The following is a 24,222-nucleotide window of genomic DNA, read 5'->3' on the forward strand; positions in this document are numbered from 1 at the left end:
ATTCGTTTTTTTTTTATGTTTGCATTTTTTAAGATTTTATAGCTGGTATTCAGATATTAATCTTCCAATCTTTCAATAACACACAATTATCAAGTGATATTTTAAAATTTTCTGTCAACTTTAAACATTTTTAAACTCAAAAACATGACGGGCCGCTGGATGAGTGACTGCCCTGGCGCCCAACCACAAGGCTTAACAGGTTTTCTGGGGGAAATCTAGGTGGTTCTGAACTGTGGTATTGAAAAATTTGCAGGAGTAACCTTTATATTAGCACTTCTACCAGTTTGGTTCTCAACCAGTGCCACATATAGAGCTGTACAATCTTAATTTGTAAACATGCTCCTTTAGAGAAATTTTACATCAACTTGTATTGAAAATTCCACTGACAACTAGAGCATGTCACACTTAGATTTGAATTAACTCCCACATCCCAGCTCCAACATCCAAGATAAGTAGCATGGATTGTAATTTTGATTGAAAATAATTTTTTACCATTTGAGAACTAAATCAAAATGTCTCAAAATAGGACAGTTTCCAGACTTGCATCACAATAATCGTCACACAGTTTTAAAGGATTTATTTGGTTGTGTTACATGTCCAGACATAAATACAAATATTAAAAGATGCAATGGGCACTTTGTAAATAGAAAAAACCCCACAAATTTAATATATGCAAATATTTAAATATGTATAAACATACAGACGTATTCAGATGTTCAGCAGTTCAATGCAAAACCTAAACAATGTCAAATTAAATGCTTTGAATAGAGGGTGTACCATTCCTATTTCCCCAATATGAATACTTATTATATATGACCAAGATATCCGTCTTCAGTTTAGAGAAATTAGGGATTTGCGTATAGCTACAATATGTGTATATATCGTCATCTGTAAAGGTAGAGTTTGCCAGCCAGGCCAGCACAGAAAAAAAAAAGAATTAGTACAACAACCCACTGAACAACAAACAAAACAACTGTGGATGCATACTTAAAAATTAGTGGGTTAATGTCGGAGTAACATCGTTTTACTTTAACCGCTACATAAAATTTCACACCAGGAAAGTGCACATATAAACGCACACACTCACAATATATTACACCTTTGTAATTGTACAATTTACAATCCAGACACTATCATAGCTTACTAAAGTATTCTGAGCCTTAGTAATTGAGCATAATTTCTTAATATCAACAGTGGAAAACCAAAATGTATAAAAATCCTCTGCACAACTGTATACTGGAATTAAAAAAATAACAAACACCACCCAGCTTTCTTACGCATTTTTTGTATTCTTGTTTTTTTTTTTAACAAAAATGTAAATATATGGCATGAGTAATATTATATATTAGTTACTATACAAAGTAAAAACAGGCTATAGGAAAGATTAAATGTTTACGGTAGGTCAGGATTTCATTGATGGAACTGTAAAGGTTTCCAATTCTAAAAACATTTCTAGAATCAACCATCCATTTGATTTAGAACTACATTTAAGTAATACATAACTTTTGCACGCATTCATTAAAGAGAGAAGAAACAAAAACAGAACCAACTGGCCATATCTGCAGTAACACCATTCTATTTCAATTAAAAAGGATTACTTATATTTCTCGGTGAAATAGCATGTTTATAAACCATTAATTTACACTTGATTGTCAATACAAAATATCTGTAAATCAAAGTTATCTATAGGGTATAAAAGCAGAACACGTTCCTTAAAAATACCATCACAAAGAAATCTGGAAACGCTGTATCCCATTTGTGGCAAGGCCTTTGAACAGTATAACAAGCTAGTTCACGTTATAATTTACTGCGTACAGATCTGAATATATGGCTACATGCCATGCCAAAATCTACAGTTCACCAGTACAAGAAGTGAACACAATGGCACTAACTGTGTTATTTCATTTAGTGGCCGTGTAGAAGTCCTGTCACCCTGAAACTACTCTATGTTCATATGTTTGGCAAGTTTATTTTTAGATTAACCTGGAATCAGTCCTTTAAGTAACAGCCATACGAAAGATGAGAGGTCCTGTCTTTAAAAAAAAAATAAATCCGATCTTATCAAAGTTTCTCAGACAACCAGTGAACACCAAAATTATGAGAATAGTAGTTTTCATCCAGAAATCTGTCTAACGTTAAATTGTGTTCATGTCTCCTGATTGTTGGCCACTATGTATTTACATAAGACAACTCTTTATGTACCAAATGCAAGAAAAGGGAAAATGATAAACATCAAACGTCTGAAATTAAGCCTGCACACACTGACCACATATACCATCCCTCTAAGTTTCTTCTAGAGATCAGATACTGAAACAGAACCTTGTTTCTCTCTGCAGCCTGACCAACGATAGAGTTTGAAAACAGCAGGATGATTTAACACGAGGCTCTCCCTCCAAGTCTTTAAGTGTTAAAGAGGCAAATACTGGAGTCTCAAAAGACCATTGTAATAGTTCATTTCAACCTTTTCCTTTCAAAGATTTCACAGAGAACGGTCATTTCTTCTTGCAAGAAGAGGATTTTCATGATGCATTGTCTTTGATCCAATTTGTGTTAGAACATTGAAACATTAAGAACCTAAAAACAGACAAAGGTAGAGTTAGACTTAATAATAGTAATACAAACATAATAGTTTCAATTTGCTATTTAAGTAATACATCTATGTGGGTAGGTGCATGAACATCCTAAACAAAAAATTAAACTGCTTAGTTTACTTTTGCTTATTTCCCAGCTAAAAACTATTCTACAGCACATGCATCATAACTTAGACGCACCACATATATAAAATGTTGACAAAATTGCTCGGCTTGATGTTTTACGCAACTGCTACTCAAATCTTGCAGCGATGCCCCAATAATATTAGTTAATCTCATACTGCAACAGGAGAGAAATCAGATTCAATAAGTCAATTAAAGAATATTTAATGCAGCATTCACAATAAACGTACTACTGTACAAGCACAACACAGAAATTACTCTTACCGAATCATCCATAATGGAAGACGGATCAAAGTAATCTGGCTTTAGTTCATTTCTTTCTCTTCGATTCTTAGATGCAGGCTGAGAAGCAACAGTTTAAGTTAGAAAACAAATCAACATACAAGAAACTGGGGACAAAAATGTTTTTTTAGTTAAACACTGTGCTGCCCAAAAAAAATCAGTGAAGCTGCTTCAATATTTTATAAATTACCAAATCAATCTCCATCGTATTAAAATCCATGCCCTCATTGATATCTTCCAAGCGATCCTCCGATGACATCATCACGTCCTCCACTATTGGTTCCTCATCATCCTCCATTAATCCGGATCCTCGGCGACTGTGGAAAACACAAAAGAAATCAGCAATGATATTTAGATAAAAAAGCTCTCCAAAAGCAAGAGCTGGCTCACATTGCTTGCTGCATGTGGTTCCTCATCTTAGCGTAGTGCATGCTAATCCGCTCCTGGTGCTGACGGGCTTCAGCCTGTTGCCTCTGCGTCAACATCCAGGTAACCTGGGTGCTAGGAGACAAGGTTTGGTAAATGTCATTTATCATAAGTTACTTAAAACAATTCAAGAAGTACAGGCACTCCAATCAAAAACAGCTGCAGGTCTTAATCACAAGTTACTTAAGGGAAGTTTTGTACTTGTAATCTATGGCAGCCTGGTGTTGGTGATGAGGCAGCGGTTGAGGAGGAAGCGCTTGATGAAGGTGCTGCTCTGCTGGCATGGAGAACGTGGCGGCGTAGCCGTCCTCCGGCCTCATCCTCTTTGGATCCCTCAGCACAGTGGAAGTGAGGTGGGGCGAGTGCATCATGACCGGCGTGGGCACACTCTGCTCACGATTCATCCAGACTCCATCAAAGCTGCTGCTGCTGTTCTCTTCTGCAAGAAGACAATATATTAGCATCCCCAAAGCAGAACCTAAATCCTAATCCTAATAAAACACAAATGAAATGGGATGTGGTAATTACTTCTTTTTTTTTTTTAACAAACTCAAGTGCATTTAATTTTAATAAAGCTCACCTTCGGGCAGTTTTCTTTTGCTTACAGCGGATTGTTTGGACTTCTTGCTTCGAACGGACCCCCGACTGCTGATCCCACTGATGACAGACATGGTGTCGTCGTCCATCCCAGCCTGCAGCGAGTTCCTGTATGAGATGAGGGGTAGCCAGCAGTCGTCTCTCTGAAGGGCCATTTGAAACGTCATGAATCGCTCCAGGTACATGTGACTGCAGAGTTCAGAATGACAAGACAATGCTAGAGTGTTTTCAGAACTCATCAGAAATAATACATCAGGCCAGAAACTCACACTGTCCTCTTGTCTTGACGAATGAGTTTGCTTGAGAACTCACTTAGGATATCCAAAAATGGCAGATTAAGTGGCGGACCCCCTTCTCCCTGAGGACTGGCTTCTTTAAATGCAAACTCAATGCCGTCCCTAAAACAAAGAGCATTTTCCACTCATTTAAAGACACACTGTTGGAATTTCAGCTGCTTCTCAGCACAGGTACTCACTTATGTAACATTGCAATGGCCTCTCTAGTCTTCAACTGATCCAAACCGAAGGTTAGGGAGAAGCGTCGAGCCAGTTCTTTGACTCCACAGAAAGCTGACGATGAGCGGTCAAAGTTGAAGCCAAGTTCAGACATCATCTCATTAAATAACTAGAATAAAAACACAGAATGACAACAACAGAACATACTGTATTAGAATCAACAGGCTAAAGCACCAGTTACAAAAAATGGATATAATTTGGACTGACTGGTACATTTTTAACTAGATTCCACGGGTGTTTTAGGTGTTTTCCAATCTTAGAAGATATGTAGGAGTTTTGTTTTTTAGTGATACGTTGGTTTATTTTCCAGGAAAGTTGAGCTTCTGACAGAAACTCCAGTTCCTGAAACGTGGTGAGCTGTCTCACACAGCAAACTCTTACTTCTGTAATCTGTAAAATTGCTGAAACTTCCTTTTTACTTTGCTTGAAATTCCTTTTTACTTTAGAAAAGTATTACATAAATCAATGCTATTGTGTTTACTGAGTTGTTTAACATATGGAAAACTAGACAGTTAGATGATAGCAACACACAACAAAATCTGGGAGAAGCAGGTTTAGCAGTGACTTTGTTTAAGAGTCGTTGTCATCTTGAGCTATAATTTATCTAGAACTATAAACTGTAACAGGAAGGAAGGTTTGGTAGAAGCTTTACCTTTTGCAGGCTCAATATGAGTGTCTTTGCACACTGGATTTTGTCGATTTGTCTTGTTTTACTCATCGTTTCTTTGATGATATCTCCATAGTCATTGTAATACTGAAGAATAAAACATAAAGATAATTAAAATCATTGTAGAAAACTGCACATATAATAAATCTTTTACCATATTTGCACCTACTCTCATGTACTGTTTAAATATGTCAGCTCCAGTATTGATTTCAACAACGTTGTATACAATTAATTTGCAATAGGCTGCTAGAAGGTTTCTCCGTTTGTGCAGAGCCTCGATTTTACTGGCCTCATCATCTTGTTGTCCATCTGGAAAAAAATGAAATAAAAACAAACAAAACACATCAAACAATGTCAAGATATTTGAAGCAAAACAAGAAAAACCTGGCACAAGTTCCAACCTGTGCTGTTGCTGTCATCATCCTGATCGATGAAAACTTGATCCAAGATGAAATTGAGCAGTTCCGCTTGCAGAGAGGAATCTGGCACGTAGACCAGATTCTCCAGGTGTTCCCGCCCTGATGACATGATTTGGTGACTGAAGATCAGCAACACGTCACACAGTATTGTGAAAGCCTAGAATAGACGCAGCAATCGTTTATAAATGTGAGCTGATTGCATTTCGAGTTGCAGGAAAAGAAAAGACGGTTCCATCGTCATCCCACCTGCTCTTTAACGGCTGTGTTGATGCTGCTTAGGTAACGCTGGCATATTAAGCAGAACGTTCTCATCTGTTTTCTTAGAGTCACCAAATCACCCTAAAAGAAGCAGATAGATAATAGACTATACCAGTTCTATCATTTAATTCTTAAAATCAATCATTTAGCTAAATCAGAGAGTTTAATGATAAATACCTTTATTGAACTGCCTTCCGAAACCTTAGCAAGGTGCCACAAGACTATGTAATGTGTGCACTGCATTGCATGAATCACAATCTGTTGAGACAAATGTATAAACAGAAAAATCAAATGCTCACAATTCAATTTTGTGTATCAGATCTTCATACTGCAAAAGTGATCCAAAATACTGATAAAATCTGCTTGTTTAGGACTTTAGGAAAGTTTGTGACATTACAGATGACCAGTTAGTGCCGTAATACCTGCTCTGGCATGTCTCCATTCTGCAAACCTGTGCTGAGGAGGCTGTAGTTGCTGGTGAAAAGATCCCACTTGGAAAGATCGTGTGCACTGGTTAAGTAAAAAGAGAAGAAATGCAAGTAGAAATATTTTTACAGTAGGTTGTCATAAACTAACATTCTGTGAAATTTAAGAACCCCAACTTATAACGTAAATGTCAACGAGAGATTATTTTTACTTGTGAAAAGCAGTGATTTTCTTAAGTGTTGATAGAACTTGGTAGGCGTCATCCTCATCTGGTTCTTCACCCTGAATGAACCAAATACAAAATCCCTTCAGATTTTTGCCTAAGAACATTTGTAAAGTAATAAAAGCAAAAAAAGAAAAAAGAAAAACCTAATTCAAACCTACCTCTTGCAGGAAGTCCTCCAGAAGTCTGTTGAATTTGTCTACCAGCTCATCTAGAAGCTGTGAGCGGGCGATGTCCACGCGGTTGAAGATGGTGAATTCCTCGTTGCACAGATAGTGGTAGGTTGTAGAGCAGGCCTCCAGCACTTCAGTGTCTGTGTGTTTATCCACAACCTCCCAGATTTGGCGCAGCAAGGCATCCATATGCTAAATTGAGAACGATTATTTAATTGGCACTGAACAAAATCTACACCTCGAGTTAGAGTTGTATCAAAGAAAATCTTTAAGCGAGTGAAACCTCACGAACCTTTTCTAACCGGCCGGTGGTGTAGATGTCAAGATCGAAGTATTTTGGTATTTGGAGTAAACTGGTCACCTTATCGATGTCCACACAGTACTGAGACAAGGAAACCAAAGATGTTGGTTTATATTAAACTTTCAAAAATAAGTCAACTCTGAAAAGGCTATATTATGCTGTCACCTTTGCTAATAACAGAGGTAGTGCAACTGCAAACATCTCTGTGGTTCGTGTCCGATCGTCCAGCTGAGTTTTCTTTTCTTTTGCAGTCAAGACCTAATGCACAAATGGTTACCCAATTACCAACATGAGATAATTCCAAAATCATGTTTTATCATTGATTTATCAAACAATATGCCTCTCACCCTCTTTCCTGAGCCTCTGCCTACTGGAGGATGACATTCACAAGCCTGTCGAATGGCAGAGAGCATGATCTCAACCAGAGCTGTCTCTTGTCGATCAGTGAGGGCTAAAAAGAAAAAGAATACACCTGATATAAAAAGATTCATTCTTTCCATTTACTTTTATATCTGCTTCAATGTTTATGTCCTTACCCTCCTCCCCCGGCATGGGTTCATCCAGCAACAAGCTAATCATAGTTTCCCAGTCCTTCAGCAGCTCTGACGCACACTCCCAGAGGCTGTCCACCAAATAAGCCCCATGTTCATGGAGCTTATGAAAAATCAGATTTCCAGTTAAACTGAATACAACGCAGCACTACAATGACAACACAGTCTTTAAAAATGTGTACAGCAAAGAGAATAAATGTATAAAACTGACAATACATTTATGATAAAATCTTAAGATTAGAGTTAAAAATGTATTAAAAAAATACAAAAAAGCAAAGTCTCAAAGGCTTGGTTACCTCACTCTCCAAGAAGAAGAAGACAGTTGTCTTGATAAGGCTGCCGTTGAGGCTCTGCCTGCCCCTCTTTGGTAGATCTTCATCCTCTGGCCCTCGATGGCTGAAGAGCCTTTAGTCAGAGTTAGAAAAAAGCTGCTATAAATAAGTAATAAAAGTGCAGGGTGAAATCTATAGAAGGATTAGTAATGTTATGTTCTGAGATGGGACAGTTTAACCTCAAATTACTCAAACTCTTGGAAGTTTTAGATGTAGAATAATATTTTTATTTGACCAACATATTTATTCTGACAGGAAGTAACATTAATGTTTTGGAGTGACCAGTGAGAGACTTCAATATGTTAGTTGTCTGCATATTACATAAGAATTATTTTCAGAATAGCTGTCTTCTATGTTGCAAAGAAATCTATCCAAATCCTCCACAAAGAAGAAACATAAAGGGACCATGAAGCCAAAAAAAAAAAGAAATCTTGTAATATACCTGAATAGTTATTTCTGAATAGTTGAATCTTTGATTCAATAGTCTCAATCTGACTTTAGTGAATCAATAAGGCTATTGATGGAATACAACCCATCATATATTTTTTCTTCCAGTCTTATCACTGCAGCACATTACTTACTTTTTAAACAGAAATTCTCCTGCAGAAACAGCGATTGGTCGATGCGCTGAGTAAACCAGGTGATACACACTCTCACAGTCCTCTGCTGTCAGAACCTCATCGCTACTCCTGTTGGCAGTGGGAATATAACCAGCTTTGTCAATTTGTGCCTGATTTATTTTATGTTTTATGACATATTCCTGTTAATAGAGCAAAAAAGTGATAGATTTACACTACTATAAGCCACACTCTATAGATGTTATTTTCCTTAGTTTGTGCCGAAATATTGCTTGAATCTGTAGAAACATTAATTTAGTACAGTGACTTTCTTTTTTGTATGGTCAGGAATTACCCAGTCATAAAGATAAATTAGATAAAATAGAGCAGTACTTACTGTAAAATAAGCGTCAGAAGCTTAATAGCTTGCACTGCAACATCATATTCTTTGTCCAGAGTCATAGACACAATGCGGTCCTGTCAGAAAGAAACATTAGTGTTTACTACCTGATTTCTGATACACATTAGATTTGTGTGTTAAAAAGTTAAAGCAATGTACTTTGCTGTTATTAGGCATCCAAATGTAGTTAATTACTAATTAAAATGGTATGTGTGATGCTAAGCAACAAGTTGACCCTGCTGCTGGCCGACCTTAAAGCGACTGGTGAAGAGTTCGAGGCGGGAGCCGAGCTCTCTGCTGTAGAACAACCCCTGCAGGGCAGTCAGGCACTTCAGTCGGACCTCACCTTGCTGAAATTACACCCATGATACTTCAAATATGTGATGTTTGACGAAAAGACAAGTCATAACTTGCATATCATCAACTTTCTTTATGAATAACAAGTGATAAACAGCACTCCATAAGGTTTGAGAGCCTGTGCTGTAAAGGGTCACAGAGTCATCTGCCAAAAAGTAAAAAATATATATACCATTTGAACATTTCTTTGATCTGAGAAAAAGATCTCATAATACAAATAGTAAAAAAAAATCTAATAATATAGGAATATTTTTTATGAATTATTTGAAATAAATTGAGAAATAAAAAATATATATACTTGCATTATTTATTCAATATATACATTTTAAAACATTTAAATTATGAAACTGAATTTTCTTTGAATGTGAAACCTTTCATTCACAACTTCTTTGAATCATATCCAAAGAAAGCATTCTGGAACAGATTAAATTTAGCAAAAGATGCAGATGTTGTCAAGATACCCAAATAGTTGTTTATTCTTGTAGAATAAACATTACAGAAGCTCTCCAGAAGTTACTGTTGAATTATCAAAAAACCATAACTTTTAAACCTCTCCTGTAGTATTACCACTAAATTAATAGAAGCTCTCAAAAATATTATTTGGAAAAAAAAAAACTCACCTTGTCATGCATTGTCCAGCCAACATACTTCAAGTAGCTGTCATTGAGGAAAGCATCACTGTACAGCTTCATCCACACTCCAATCTCCTCAATACAAATAGCTCTAATTTCAGCAATGGCATCACTGGAAAAGATGAAAACGTGAAGAGTGAGGCCTAATATTACCCTGAAATATTTATACAAAAAGTCATCATTACTCCCTTAAGAAAAAGACACTGAACAAAAATTTCAGATGACATTTTGTGCTGACAACAGTTTTCCACTAGATGGAGCAAAAATGCCATAAACATGAAATGCAAGGTCTGAACTAAGACTCAACTGAGATTCATCATCAAGTCTTCCAGCCTTGCAAATCAAATCATTAAACCATTTTACATACCGATATCTGTGAACAAAGACTCCTTTGAAAATCGCATTCATCATGTTTTCAATATCATCTTGATTTTCCTGGAGCTGAAAAATAAACATGAAGCAATGTTTAAATGATAAAATAATCTATTTACACCTACACCTTTACCCTCAATCGCCCTATGTTTTGGAAGGAATCTTGCGAAAATAATTTCTATAAATAAACCATGATTGTTGAGCAAATGCAACTTAAAAAAAGTAGAAATGTCCAAATGTGATTCATGTAAATGTTTAGGCCAGTGACCTTGTACGTTTTCTTTTTCTCTTCCGCATCTATATATCTGCAGCTTTCCAACCAAATTGACTCCACTGGGAAATGGATGCAGTCCTCATCCTCCTGAGGTTTACAGCAGAGCCGATTGGCTCACCAATTATCAGCTCCACCAATCCCTGATGAGACCTCCTTTTTTAAACCTAACACTTCCTGGGAGAAGGCACTGCTGAGTCTGTTCAGATAGCTTGCCATTTTGCTGGGTGTTTGTTGACACAACATTGTCTTTTTGTGAGCTTTTGCAAATCTTTGTTACCTTTGATAGTCCCTGAGGGGGCTTTGTATGTAAGCTAATAGTAGCCTACAAGAGTTTTGTTGGTTTTGGTCCAGTTTTGTTCAGTTAAGATCTTCGGTTTACAACTGGTTGTTTCGTCTTTAGTATTTTTGGTTATAAAACCCTAACTTTTCATTGTAGTTGTGTTGTTGTTGTTTTTTTACCTTTTTATTTAGTTAAACCCAAACAATAAACCTTTAACATCTAGGTTTCTTTAATGTTACTTCTCCTTCCCCCTGGCTGAGCTCAGTCGTAACATTTACTGATAAAATTCTGAAAAGTTTGACGAACATTTGTATTATGTGTATGATCAGTGAGGTCGAGTCAAAGTCCAGACCAAAATAAAAATCAGAATTAGAGCAACACTGATAGAAAAAATTGCGAGAAATTCAGCCGTAAATGCAGGAGAAAGTGGTTTTAAAATGATAAAGGTAAAAATACCTTCTGCAAGATTTTTCTCTTACCTCTTTTCGCTTTTGTAACAACAACTCTAACCTATCGTTGGCCCTTTTTGCAATGACTTTGTTCCTTTCTGCCTCGTACTGTCTCTGCGTGTTGTCCATGTTGATGCTCAGGTTCAAAGCGACGTTCACCAAGGCAGTCATCAGCTTCATGGCTGGGGAACACAGCGGAGCTCAAAAACAAGTCCGAAGACACAACACCATGAAAATGTAAACAACATTAATAAGCAGACAACAGATAGAAACTGACCTGCCAGTGTGCTTGTGTGTCTAAATGCCCTGACCTGCGAGTCAGACAAGCCAGTGAGCAGAGAGATGACCGTGTCCATCATATACTCGTCATATATGATGCTGTACTGGCACTGACGCACGAGGACAGCAATAAAGTCGCAGAAATTTATCCGGAATCTTTTCCACTGTGGCCCTGAGAGTGTTAAAGGATAGTCGCCGCTGTCCTGTTTGGTGACCAGAAAGTCAATCAGAGGGAGGACAAGAGCGTCACACAAAAACATCCACTTGGCTGACGTTTGAGATGTTTATCAGGGTCCTTCCAGACAAACCAAACCACAGACACGGTTTACTTCACCTCATCAAATTCCTCCGTCATTTTCCTGATGATTTCAGAATTCTGCATATGTCTGAACATTTCTTCACTCACAGCACCTGCACAAAGAAATCGAACAATTTCAGCTAAACTTTGCAAAAATAAATGCTTTCTGCCAATATTGTGTCTCACAGGTACCTTTACACCCCGAGCACTGGATGAAGAAGTTGATTAACTCCAAAAGCGCCACATCTCTGTCTTGCTTGTAGGCCTCAATCCATTCATCAACAACAGACTAGATGTACATCAGAAGAGCAATTTACAACATAAGTTATTCATATAATACACACTTATACAAACTGAAATAGAAATAACCTGCAAGAATGGAAGTTGATTTAGCTTTTAATAAATGTGACCCATTCAATGAATGTTGGGACTGTTAGCCTTCCATATTTTACACTGATGGAATTTGCGTTTCCATTTACCATGAAACTCCACAAAGTGGACTTATGAAAATGTCAAAAAGCTTCCATTTTGCAACAAAAAAGTTTTTGACGCAAGAATGAAGTGGTTTTCCAGCTGGACTGACATTTGCATATTTTGCAAAACTTCAGAGCCAACGGCTGTTTGGCTCTGAAGTTCATCAGAATTTGAGTTTGTCATTCAAAATGCTGAATCTATGCCTCTTCTGTAATATTGCTAACAACAATTTCCTCAAAACACTACGTACGTAGCGTCTTCCAAATATAAGGAACTTGCAGCCAACGTCTTTTCTGATGGCTCATGATGATGATGAGCCCTAGAATCATGGCTAAAAATTAAATATTTCCCACGAAATTTCTTATTCATGTGTAATTTTTTTACTTCTTATATAATGGAAATATCACAATGGCAAAATCTGACATTAGCAGAGTCAAAAAAGATTTATGCATATTTACAATGGAAACACAGCTATTGGTACACAGGTATGAACAGGAGAGTAACATACTCACCTGTGTTGCGCTCCTCCCCATTTTAACCACTTCAAAAAGGCTCATATTCTCCGTCCCGTTCTCCTGATGATGGCCGTTCACCCAGCCAGCACCAGAGACCTTCCCTGCTCCACCACCTTTGGTCTTGTCTCCCAGCATCTTCCTCCCCCTCTTTGCTCCCTGTGAATGAGCACGATGTTTAAAGATAGATGAAGGCGCAACTATGATGATTCTGAGTACAACCGGTGAAACAGTAGACTAAGAAGACAATCTGGTTACAGGAAACAAAAATAAATAAATAAGAAACAAGGAGCTCTCCCAAATGTTTAACGATAAGCTCGATGAACCTACCACGCCTCTCCCCGCTGTGGCATTTCTTCCATTAGGATCCTCAAGGTCTGCATCTGAAGACAACTGAGATTCTGTCTCTCTGTGTATTAAAAAACATGACATATTAAATCGCCGCTGAAATAATCCATTACCATCAGAGAGATGAGATAAACACCCGCCAACATGTCTATCATTTACTGCTTACTGGGGAAACTGGAACTCTGCGTGCAAATCCTGTGCCGCTATCATTTCTGCAACATTTTCTGGAGCTGTGGAAGTAGATCCTCAGTCTGCTTCGGCCCCCAGGCAAGAAGAGATCGGTTCAGACACACCTGCAAACAGAAACAGATCACGCTGAGTAAACACAGAACACGCAGTCAATAAAAAAACATAACGTGGAAACTACTGTACATGGGGCGACATGGGATAAAATAATAAAACAACACAAATTAAACGTGCAGCAAAATATCACTGAACTACCCAGAAAGAGAACATCCAAATTATACCTGAGTGAACTGTTAGTTTGCAAGATTATCTTCCAAAGTAAAACAAATTCTAAGAATAAATGAGACAAACGAGAGACTACTCTATTATTATGAGAATAATTATTAGCATAATTATCCTAAACAACAGTAATTATTTTTAAGTCTAATTTATGACTGAAGCATATTTGTTTTTCACTTAAACAAATCGACTAAACCAAAATTCTTGTAAATATTCAAAATTTTAAACAGAAATTAGGAACATATAACATTTACTTTAATAGAAATGTAAAAATAAAAATAAAACACTGCTGCCAAAAATAAAAATTAACTAAAATCTGTTTTTAAAAAATCTACTTAAATTTAAAAGTCTTTTGGGGCATTTCAACTTATTACATAGTGTCCCAAATATTTTCAAATTTGCTATAACACTGCATATTATTATTTCTCAAATATTTTAATGAATTATGAAGATAAATAATCAGAAAAATGCTCCAATCCCAAACACTTGAAGGTCTTTCATGATGTCATCTATTTCCATTGATTGTGGGTTTGAGAAGCCTTTTTAGGTCAGTCTTCTCTTATGAAAACATTAAATTTTTTTTAAAATAATAAAAACAGGATCATATGTGGTATTATTAAAATAATAAACTAAAGTTGAACAAATATTCTATTATTCTAGTCTCAAATTCAGGCTTGATCTGCATGAGGTTCTCACAGGAGATATATAATGTCTTTACAACACTGTATTTACACCAAAAATATTTTATTTGATTTAACCATACGGACTTGTTTTCACTTCCATAACTCAAATACATTTTTGAGAAAAAATAAAAGATAACTGGATAAGTTGCTTTCTTACAGTTAGAAAACCTGCAGTGCACAGCAACAGGCGGGGGAGGGGTAACGCCGCTTCAGGAATCACACATCAAGCGCTTTTCCTGGCATTTCTCTATCATTAAGCGAACTTTAAACTATAAAAAGCCATATGTGAAGCATTTACACACTTTAATAGTGTTTCCTGACATTTCGCTTTGTTGGCTTATCTACATCAGAACTGAACAAATAAAAACTATAACTTTTTTTTTTTTAAACAAGCTTATGATTTCTATCAAAAGAAAGGAAAGTGATACAGGAATGATTTCTACTCTGAGCAGGAACAAAAACAACTCAATTATTTCCAGTAAAGCGCAGAAATACCACCAAAGTCTGAAAGGAAAGAACGAATAAATTGAGACGAATGACGGCTAAATTCCGTCATACTTTAGTTTCACTATCTTTGTACTGAGCATTGTGGTTCTGTCAAACTGCCAGGAGTTTGTGGGACACATCTGACTCAATATCCACTGCTTCAGTTCGTAATATAGCACCAGTCTTCTTATGGATATATCAGAAAGGCTACGATGGAGGAAAAAAAAGTGACTTTGCAAAGGGGAAATGAAAAAAAAAACATCAACAGTTTTAATATTGGCAGGTACTTTTTTAAAGTCCCATAAATCTATAAATGCTCCACACTTGCTAGTTTCATGTCCTAAACCAAGAAATGTGCTGCTTCTTTCTCTTGTCATCATTACAGATGAATTCAGCTTGGTTTTGTAGTTTTGCAAAACGATAAAATAAAATTGCCAGTTGACAATATTTTTTACAGCCAACATTCTGACTTGTAATAGTACCGGTGCATCTTAATAAATTGGAATATAATTGAACATTTAGTTTGTTTTGAAGTTTAGTAACTCAAACAAAATGACCATCATGATACTCAGCAACATATTTCAATATATTTCTGTTATTTGGGTGATTCAGACTTCCAGCTAAAGAAAACCTTGAAGTCAGTTTCTCAGAAAATTTAAAAATACATAGGAGAAACAGGGCTGCGCAATTGGTAACACTGTTGCCTTGTAGCAAAAAGGTCCTGGGTTCGATTCCCGGCCTGTTGTCTTTCTGCATGAAATTTGCTTGTTCTCCCTGTGCATGCACGGGTTCTCTCCAGGTACTCCGGCTTCCTCCCACAGTCCAAAAACATGACTGTTAGGTTAATTTGTCTCTCTAAATTCTCTCTAGGTGTGAGTGTATGCGTGTGTGTGCATTGTTGTTTGTCCTGTCTCTGTGTTGAGAGACTGGTGGGGTACACCCAGTCCAGGGCGTACCCCTCTCTCGTCGGGAACGTTAGATGGAGATAAGTACCAGCACCCCTCCTGAGACCTCCAGGGACAAGGGTGTCAGAAAATGGATGGATGGATAGGAGTAATAAAATATTAATTATGCAGCTACTTTGCATGCCTTGTTTTGAGCTGTGCAACAGTTCTAGTCCCCATCCTATCCACACAGAGATGTGGGCTTCAGTGAGATCCTGAAAACATGTGGATCTTTTTCTACAAGGTGTTTTCCTTCCACTCAGTTTTCCATTAATACTTTTTCATGGAGGGAACTCCTGGGAACTCCCTGCTTCTTTACCAATGACCTATGGTGGTTTTTACCTTAAATCTAGAGTGCGTCAAGTCAGCACTTTTGTTGAGCTGCAGCATGATTTCAAGTCATATTTTTATTGGTCTTCCTCCCTAATTTTCTGAGAAACTTGATTTCTTGTTTTCATGAGTTCCTTTTTTATGATAGTCAAACTGGCATGCATAAAAGCTTTTAACTTTTTAACATTCATTTATATATTTATAAATGAATGTTTTGACTCAAACATTTTACACTTATCGCAGTGTAAAATTAAATCTATGTAACTTATGAATTAAGTTCTGCATTTTGAAAATGTTCAGCAAATAACCTCCATGCAAAAGTGCACACACGGAATGCGTTCCCACTTTCAGCAGAAATTTCTGTTTTATATTAGCAAGTTCTTCGTCCAAGTGGAATGCAGCCATTGTTTTCACACCTTCCCATTCCCAACTGAGAAAAAAAGCTCTTATTTTTCTCTTCCTTGGCTGCTAGTGAGTGATGCAGCTCTAATTTTTTTTCTCATTATGAAAAACAAGCAGGAAGCAAAACAGAAACAATGAATCTCCCACAACCAGGTCAAATGAGGTGCTTTCCTCAAGTACTGCACTGACTCATTTTGTCTCTCACCATTATAAATTCATCAGCCTGAAACCTAAAAAAAATTAAACCATTATTTTATTTTTACCTCTTTGTTAAACTACTTGCCTGTGTTTTGAAAAGCTCAACTTCAGCGCCTCGTTGAATAAAAACAGATGACAAAACCCCTTCAGAATTGCTCAGGTTATTTTTTACGGGTAAGGAGATCTCTGCACGGTTCTGATCTGCTCTGAAAGCACACAGTCAGCCTAAACATATGTATATCTTCCCTCCTTCAGCGGTAGATCATTCTTATCGCTCACATTTAGTGATCTAACATCACTTCCTGTAGTTCACTTGTGTGCCGACAAGCTTTTGCTGAAAAGATTTCCTCTGCCTCAACATCTTATACAAAAACACAGGTCACTGAAGGAACAAAAATCCTAGACATAGAGTACACATAGTGTTACTTCACCGTCTGTTTCCTGCCATACAAAAAGCAAGCGTTGAATCATAGAAAGGTGTGAAAACTTCTCCATAAGCCCATAGCATTAAATGATCAAATCTCACTCCACTTAGAATTGCAAATTTATTATATCTTTCTGCTTTAACTCAGTTAATTATTTAAATTGGTCGCTAATTTAACTTTATTATTGGTACTATAAACATATTGTAAAAATGCAGCAAGTAAAGAGAGATATTTAATAATCTCTGTAAAACAGTAAAACAGCCAACTGCTTGTGCAGATTATTTAACAGAGCTTTAAAAATGCTACCCAATGTGTTTGCTATGACCACTAGATGCAACGTGGAAGAATTTTGGATGGTCATTGAAAACACAAGTGGCTATTTTAAAACTACACCTTTTGTGTCTTTTACTCAGCAAATCCGGAAATGAAAATGGGTCATAATTGGTTTGAATTAGTCTTAAAGCACAGAGGTTGCTGTTCTATCACTTTGTTCAGATGCATCCGTTTTACTTTTCTCCATTTCATTCAATTGAAAATAGTTTTTATGTAAAAAGACCACACAGTGCACTGTACCCCTAAGCTTTGCAGTAACAAAAAACAGATTTTCAAAAAATCTTCTGACAACCATCTATGGATGATTATAGTACATAAATATCAACAAAAACAGTCAAAAACAAACTAGTTAATAACCACATGTTGGTCCGCTTCACATGAAACTAAGCTATTTGTAATGGTGATAATTGTGGGAGTCAGTGTTAAGATTAGCTGTAACACAAAAAGTACATTTTGAATTTCTACACATTTCCATTTCACAATTTTGTCACTTCCCAGACTTGGGTGCAGTCTATACTAACTTGGAAATTCTTTTCACAAACTTCATATGTAGCCATAAAGTAATTAGTAAGTAGTAGTAAACGGCATGATAAAATTTTAATTAACAAAAGCCTTAGCTGTGTTGACAGAATGTCTAGCCCGGTCTTGATTTGTGTTTTAGATTGGTCTAGTTAATTTAGGCTTTCCCACCAACTGAGGAATGTGTGTATAATTATTTGAAAAAACACAATAAAACTTATGAGGACTAATGAACCCCATCAGTAATTTCTCAAGTAATTTCAGTGTCTTTTGGATATCTAAGGGAAAGTACTTACTGTAAATTACCAAGAAATATTTATGTAGTGTTTGTGCTTGTGTTATGTCTAAAGACGACAAGTAAACTGAGCTTTATTAAACCCTGGATAAACCCTATATTTCTCAGTATTTCAACTATTTTTTTATTTCCTTAGCAAAAATATTAAAAATAAGTTGTCTGGCTGGCCACACCGGCCTTGAATTTGAATAATCACTGAATCAACAACAACAAAAAAAAAACTATAAACATAAAAAGTTTTTATTTGGGCCAGTAGTAAATAAGTCTACATTAGCACAGTCATTCCACTCCTTGTAATAAAGCCTGTTATATTTACCATAAATATTACTGTGGCTGCAGATGGGCTTAAAAAAAAAAAGAAGCTACATCTTATTTATGAATTACTGTTATATACTGCAACCCTGACATCTGTATTCTGAAGAAAGGGACATATTTGAAAAATCATAGTTTGACATTATTAGGCTCCCAAACAAAGAGATTAGTCTGGCTGGCAGAGAGCAGCTGATTTTAACCCCCATAAATGAACATGTCAACTGGATTTCAGCGCCTCTATAACAGTTACTGTTGTAAAATAAACACCGCACTACAGGAAAAGTCTAGTTTCACGCCACCCCGAGTCTTCACTCGAGCGGATGATTTCTGTCAGGCGTTGTTGTCGACTTAAGAAGATCCCAGACGCAGATGTTTGGGAGGCTGGAGGGTGATTCCTGCTCACTCTCAGCTCTGCCTGATGTACGACTTGGATATGACGGATCTGCCTAATCCGAGCCAATGTTATTAATACGAGGCATTAACGCTCAACATTGACAATGTTTTCCATTAGACAACACTCTTCACTTCTTTATAAGCATTGCTACCTATTAAAAAGACGGATATGCACTTTAATATGTGGACACACATATATATAGATATTATCCCAATACTTTTAAGCTTAGCTAGCTTTACCGTTAGCAGCGAATGGCTGACAAGACTATTAGCATATAAAAACTATCTGAAGCCATGAGATACAGTTATTCTTCCGTGCAATTTTAAAAGTATTCTTACAGGAGTGGATTTATGCATTAGCACCTACAGGTGACATTATTCTCAAGTGTATCCTCAGTGACCAAGAACAGTGGCATCAATAACAAACTACCAAGATGTTAACGTTAGCTATCCGCCATTTTACAACTTACCTCGTTTTAATTCAAAGACGTACAGAAACCAAATAAGTAAAACGCTGCGGGCTTTGTACATTGATTGTTTTCATTAATTTCCAGAACAAGCTGTCACTTTCTACCTCTCTAAATTTTGGGGTTATTTTTAAGCTAGCGTAAAGGAGCCCCTTGGTGGCTAACATAGCAAGGTACACTGTGTATTTTGTCGTTGTTCATGCAGCGCACAACGACACCTCTTGGTGGCACGGTGTACTGCAGGTAGGAATTCAAACACGACACACTGAAGCACACAACTGTACGGTGAATTAGGCATTTAGAGGGAAAATATTAACTCTTATCAAAACTTGATTGTTTGCTTGTGTCCCTTGTAGTTGTTTTGTTTGTTTGTTTGGCTTCTGTAAATGCATACAGAGGCCTCCCTACTGCATGTGTAAACTTTTTAGAATAACTCTTATTGGAACTTTTTTCTTCTTTGTCTTCTTTTTTGTTTTTGTTTTCACCTTAATGTCTTATACAATATATTTTATGACCTCAGGAAGAAAGAGGATAATTGGTGTACAATTTTTAAAAAGTCAACATTTCAAAACTGTGGCATACATTTTTATTTAGCACCTTCACCTTGTTGAACCCCTTTCTGCTCCAAACAGCAGGTAAGTCGATACGACTTTGAGGAACTTCATGAGAGATTTTATCTCTTTTCTCTGCTCCGATTCCAAATCACTAGTTCTGAGCAATATTAGAACAACTTATCTCTTTTCTCTGCTCCGATTCATAATTAACAAATCACAAAAAATAGTCCCAGTCTGCTAAGCAATATTAGAACAACAAGTAGATTTTATTTTGGAGTAGTAGTAAATTGTCAATGTGTATCACACTTCTCAAATTTTTATTTGTGACATCTTTTTTTTCTCTCATTCTCTGTCCACATCAAAATTATGTTTAGTTCAAATAAAAGAGTTTGACATTTGTGGCAGTAACGTGAACTATGTTTGTCCAGCAAACCATTCTGGAGAAATGTATCCAGTACCTTGAAAAAGTACTTACATACACATTGAAGCACTTTGAAGCTTATCATGGAAAACTCCAGTGGACTTCACAAGTAAACAGGATATTTCAGAAATAATTCTTCAGTTAATATCAACCATCTGGCTTTCTCCCAACATGTGAGAAGTGTTTCCAGTTGCTTGAAAATTACCAAGGGTTCTTCTGTGACCTGGTCATACACTTTGCTCTTAGAATGATACTTGAAGGTTAACCACCACAGAGGAAGGTAATAGTGGTCTAGGTTTCCTCATTTTGTAGTCATTTTGCAACTGTTTCGAGATGATTATTTAACTTTTTCCAACGTAAGTAATTACTTTATTTCTGAATGTCTTCAAAACCTCCCTTTATCTTTTATGTACTGGGTTTTATTTGTCCCCCCAAAAAACATTTTTGAATGAGTCTGTCCCTCTATTTTTCTGAAGTAAATAAATGAATTAAAAAGTAATCAAATATGTCAACTTTGTATGATTTGTTGACTTGTGTAGCCTGTACAGGAGGGACCTAAGCACTTTTACCAGCATTGGTTAACAATGCTGGTAAAAAATAAAGAAGTTGATCAAGTTGAAGTTTTCCTTTGGAAAATATGAAGATGTAGGTTTCACACCAATCCCAAATCCTCAAAACAATGATGTGCTTTATTTCTACAAGTTATGTCAAAGCAGCTAGAGCCACATTCTGAAAGATTAAATTATGTTTTATGTATGTTTTCTATTCATTATTTGCTTTTGCTACCAAGATGGTAGTTTGACTTTATTTTTATTTGCAGTAGGAATATAAGCAATCAATCAAATAACTTTGTGTTTTGAGATAATTACTCAAACACAAATTGATGATCTTTGGAAATATAATGCTTCCTTCAGGTCCCGTTTCAGGTCTGTGGGGGATTTTTTTTTGTGCTTATTATTTAGTTCTTTAAGCCTGACACTATTTTTTTTTTCATTCTCCACTTTGCTTTGCTTAAATTTTAAGTAAACTCAGCACAACATGTTTTCACTTTCAAAGCTGCTAAGATAAGCAAAAATACAAAAGGGAAATCACATACTAACACTATCAGCATGATGAAGCTTAATTGAAGAACAGAAAAATGAGAGTGTAATAAGGTATTGTACAGAAAGTCCCTGAAATGGAGGACAAGTAGTGAACTCTATAATAGAATAATTTTTGGGTGCAGTAATTTAAGAATTTATAATTTGTTACATTTATTGAATTTAATAATTTTTTCTCCTGGAGGTTCTGGGGAGTTGGTTAGTGGCTATAGAAATGCAGCAGTTAAAGTGACTGATTATAAGTTAACATCCAATTTATGGCGACCAATCACATGTGACACTTATTCATTGTGCTGTTCCTGTGCTGTAGTGCACAAATAGCACAAGTACGTTAAAATCTTGAATAAAATGCAAACAATTATGCATGTGAAAAATATTATGCATCATATTATATTGGTGACACAGTTGAAGAATGCTTTGATATTTCTGTTTAGTATTTAGTGTGCTTCTTTATAATTTATTTAAATTATCCCATGTGGAAGAAGCATATAACAATTTGTTTCTTTACTGGATTGGGAGACTGATGACAACAGGCTTAACATTAATTTAATATTCATTTGTGTAAAAAGAAATGTGTTGAAAGGTTTCTAGACTAGGCTAAGTTTGTAATGTCCCATGATCCAAATCACACCTCCACTGTGAATCATTTTGTCCAAACAAAAAACAAAAAACAAAAAGGAAAGACACAACCCTTCGACAGCTTCAACATTTTTATGAATCATATTTTACATGTTTTGTCAGTGGTACAAATTTGAACAGCCACCATTTGTTAGTTTTCTTTTCTAATTCTGCAATCCTTACCATAGCTTTTCGCCTTACATCAAAATTCAAAAGCAATTCAGCACAAGTTGTTTTTTTGGGGGGGGATCTCAGGGCAGAGAGACGTGATAAAAACAGGTGGGATGAAGTGGAGCATCAAAAGAAAACTGGAGCTTAGCATAAAAACTACAGAAAAGCAAAAAATATTCTGGGAAGTCATGATTTGAAGTGAGTTTCATTTTTCACTGGCAGGTTTCATCTACATGAACTCATTGAGGAAGCTGTTTACTGTTCCCTCGGGGGTGTCTTCCACAGGCTTTCCGTGACAAATAGAAGGCACCACAAGGAGGTCAGGATCCTTGATTTCCAGTTCGACATCCGTGTTGCTGTGGAGGAAAAAAAAAAGCATGAAATTTACAGGGAAATTTGGTAATGTTACCCATTACATCCTGTTTCTACATGCCCAAAAGAACCACCTAAAACTAACCTGAAGATGAATGATGTTGTTTCAGTGAAATAGAAAGTGGACACTGGCAAACATCCCATGGTTACAGACATGGAGTAAGAACCTGACAGAGAAATAAGAAGTCAAAGTTGAAAATTGCTGAAGTTATAATGCCGTGCTGAAGTCACGTATCATAGAAACTATTCCACCTTTCATATTTGTCAGTGGTCCAGTCCAGATATTGACTTTCAGCCCTTCGCCTTTAATGGAGGAACTCCCGGTGGTCACTGTACTGAGAAACTTGGCGTCATCAGGAATGTCAAAAGGATGCAAGGACATCTGAAGCTTTTTCTTCTCACAGCTATGGTTTTTGATGTCAATCTCATAGAAAATCCCCTGTTGAAAGCAAAAACATATTCACTTGTCAAGTCATTAAACAACCTCAATTTGACATTTCTTTGGAGGGCGGAAGGGGCGAAATTTATGAACTACCTCATCGAAAAGCATCAGCAGATCCAAACCAAGTGATGTGTCTGCCGGGTGACTCTCGTTGGAGCTGAACCGCAGTTTCCTGCCCACTGAGTCATAAGTGAATGACCCGAATGCTTTTATTTCACCTTTTAGGTTCATCTGATTAATTCCAAAGACAAGAACATTTTACATGTTTTTTTAAATTACTGGTTAGATCTTGATCACAATAAAGACAAAGACTCACCACAGTCGTGAATCCAGTCATGTTGTGTGTATCTGAAACAAAAGAGCAATGCACATTTATCCACCAGGCAAACCACACTGAATAGTAAAATTTTGCAACCTTTGCAGAAAGTATCACAAATTCTCATCCTTAAATAGACAAAAGGGTATCAACAGAAGTATTAGAAGTGTCTTACGACAAGGCTCGTGATGATGGTCTGCATGGCTGGTGGTGGTCAGACACATGAAGACCAGAAGCGCGACGGTTGCAAACATTTTCCTGATCCAACAGCGGCGACAGAATAATGTCAGAGATGGCAAAAGAGGAAGTAACCAAGAGCACATCTGTCGGTCTGTGAACCAACAGCTGCTTTTATAGAACCAGAGCCTGGCACAGAGTGTGATGCTTGTGTAAAGAATACCCAGATCCACAGCCCCCTCCTGTACTTCAAACATCGCATTGTCTTCGCATGTCAACTTGTGACTCCCCAGGTGGTGACCTAAATGATCGAATGTTTTGTCCAGCTTCTCTGTTGTGTTTGTCCAGCTGTCCTCGCCTGTTGTTCAACGTCTCGCTGCCTTCTTCGAGACCCCTTCAGTGTGAGCCTGACCTCTGAGGGGAAGGCAGGTTCATGTGAGGTAAAGCACAGAACCACAAAACATGCTTGGATGTCTTTCAGAAAGCAGTGATGTTCCTTAGACATACAGCGCTTTGGGAAATGGGCAACAAGCTCTTCCAGAGGTTGTTGTCCTCTAGAAGAGGGCAACAACCCTCATTTACTCATAACATGTTATTCGAATAACATGTTAGTCATTCACGATTGAATAACATTTTGCACAAGTTCTAACTTTTCCCATAAAAACTCTTGATGGAGGCCTCAA

At 36.8% G+C, this 24,222-nt stretch overlaps 2 protein-coding genes across 2 annotated transcripts; both read right to left on the reverse strand.

Annotated features, from left to right (window-relative positions):
- Positions 1-562: 562 nt before the first annotated feature.
- Positions 563-19,570, reverse strand: stag2a (stromal antigen 2a). The gene is made up of 34 exons (XM_055043630.1): positions 19,372-19,570; positions 13,283-13,409; positions 13,099-13,177; positions 12,769-12,927; positions 11,975-12,071; positions 11,819-11,895; positions 11,483-11,687; positions 11,236-11,387; positions 10,198-10,271; positions 9,819-9,942; positions 9,093-9,191; positions 8,839-8,918; positions 8,466-8,573; positions 7,849-7,957; positions 7,538-7,655; positions 7,349-7,452; positions 7,167-7,259; positions 6,993-7,082; positions 6,689-6,892; positions 6,516-6,586; positions 6,301-6,388; positions 6,056-6,136; positions 5,867-5,959; positions 5,603-5,777; positions 5,371-5,510; positions 5,187-5,288; positions 4,495-4,643; positions 4,289-4,417; positions 4,003-4,208; positions 3,624-3,861; positions 3,387-3,497; positions 3,187-3,313; positions 2,979-3,056; positions 563-2,574 (listed from the first exon to the last, which is right to left on the reverse strand). Exons 2-34 carry the CDS (start codon positions 13,324-13,326, stop codon positions 2,551-2,553), a joined length of 3,828 nt encoding a protein of 1,275 aa, XP_054899605.1. The 5' UTR covers positions 13,327-13,409; positions 19,372-19,570; the 3' UTR covers positions 563-2,550.
- A 2,565-nt stretch (positions 19,571-22,135) lies between these two features.
- Positions 22,136-23,796, reverse strand: epd (ependymin). The gene is made up of 6 exons (XM_055043631.1): positions 23,538-23,796; positions 23,363-23,394; positions 23,140-23,277; positions 22,857-23,043; positions 22,690-22,771; positions 22,136-22,588 (listed from the first exon to the last, which is right to left on the reverse strand). Exons 1-6 carry the CDS (start codon positions 23,794-23,796, stop codon positions 22,462-22,464), a joined length of 825 nt encoding a protein of 274 aa, XP_054899606.1. The 3' UTR covers positions 22,136-22,461.
- Between the last annotated feature and the right edge of the window lie 426 nt (positions 23,797-24,222).

Source organism: Poeciliopsis prolifica, unplaced genomic scaffold, assembly GCF_027474105.1.
Source record: "Poeciliopsis prolifica strain line A6 unplaced genomic scaffold, Auburn_PproV2 SCAFFOLD019, whole genome shotgun sequence".
Classification (NCBI taxonomy): domain Eukaryota; kingdom Metazoa; phylum Chordata; class Actinopteri; order Cyprinodontiformes; family Poeciliidae; genus Poeciliopsis; species Poeciliopsis prolifica.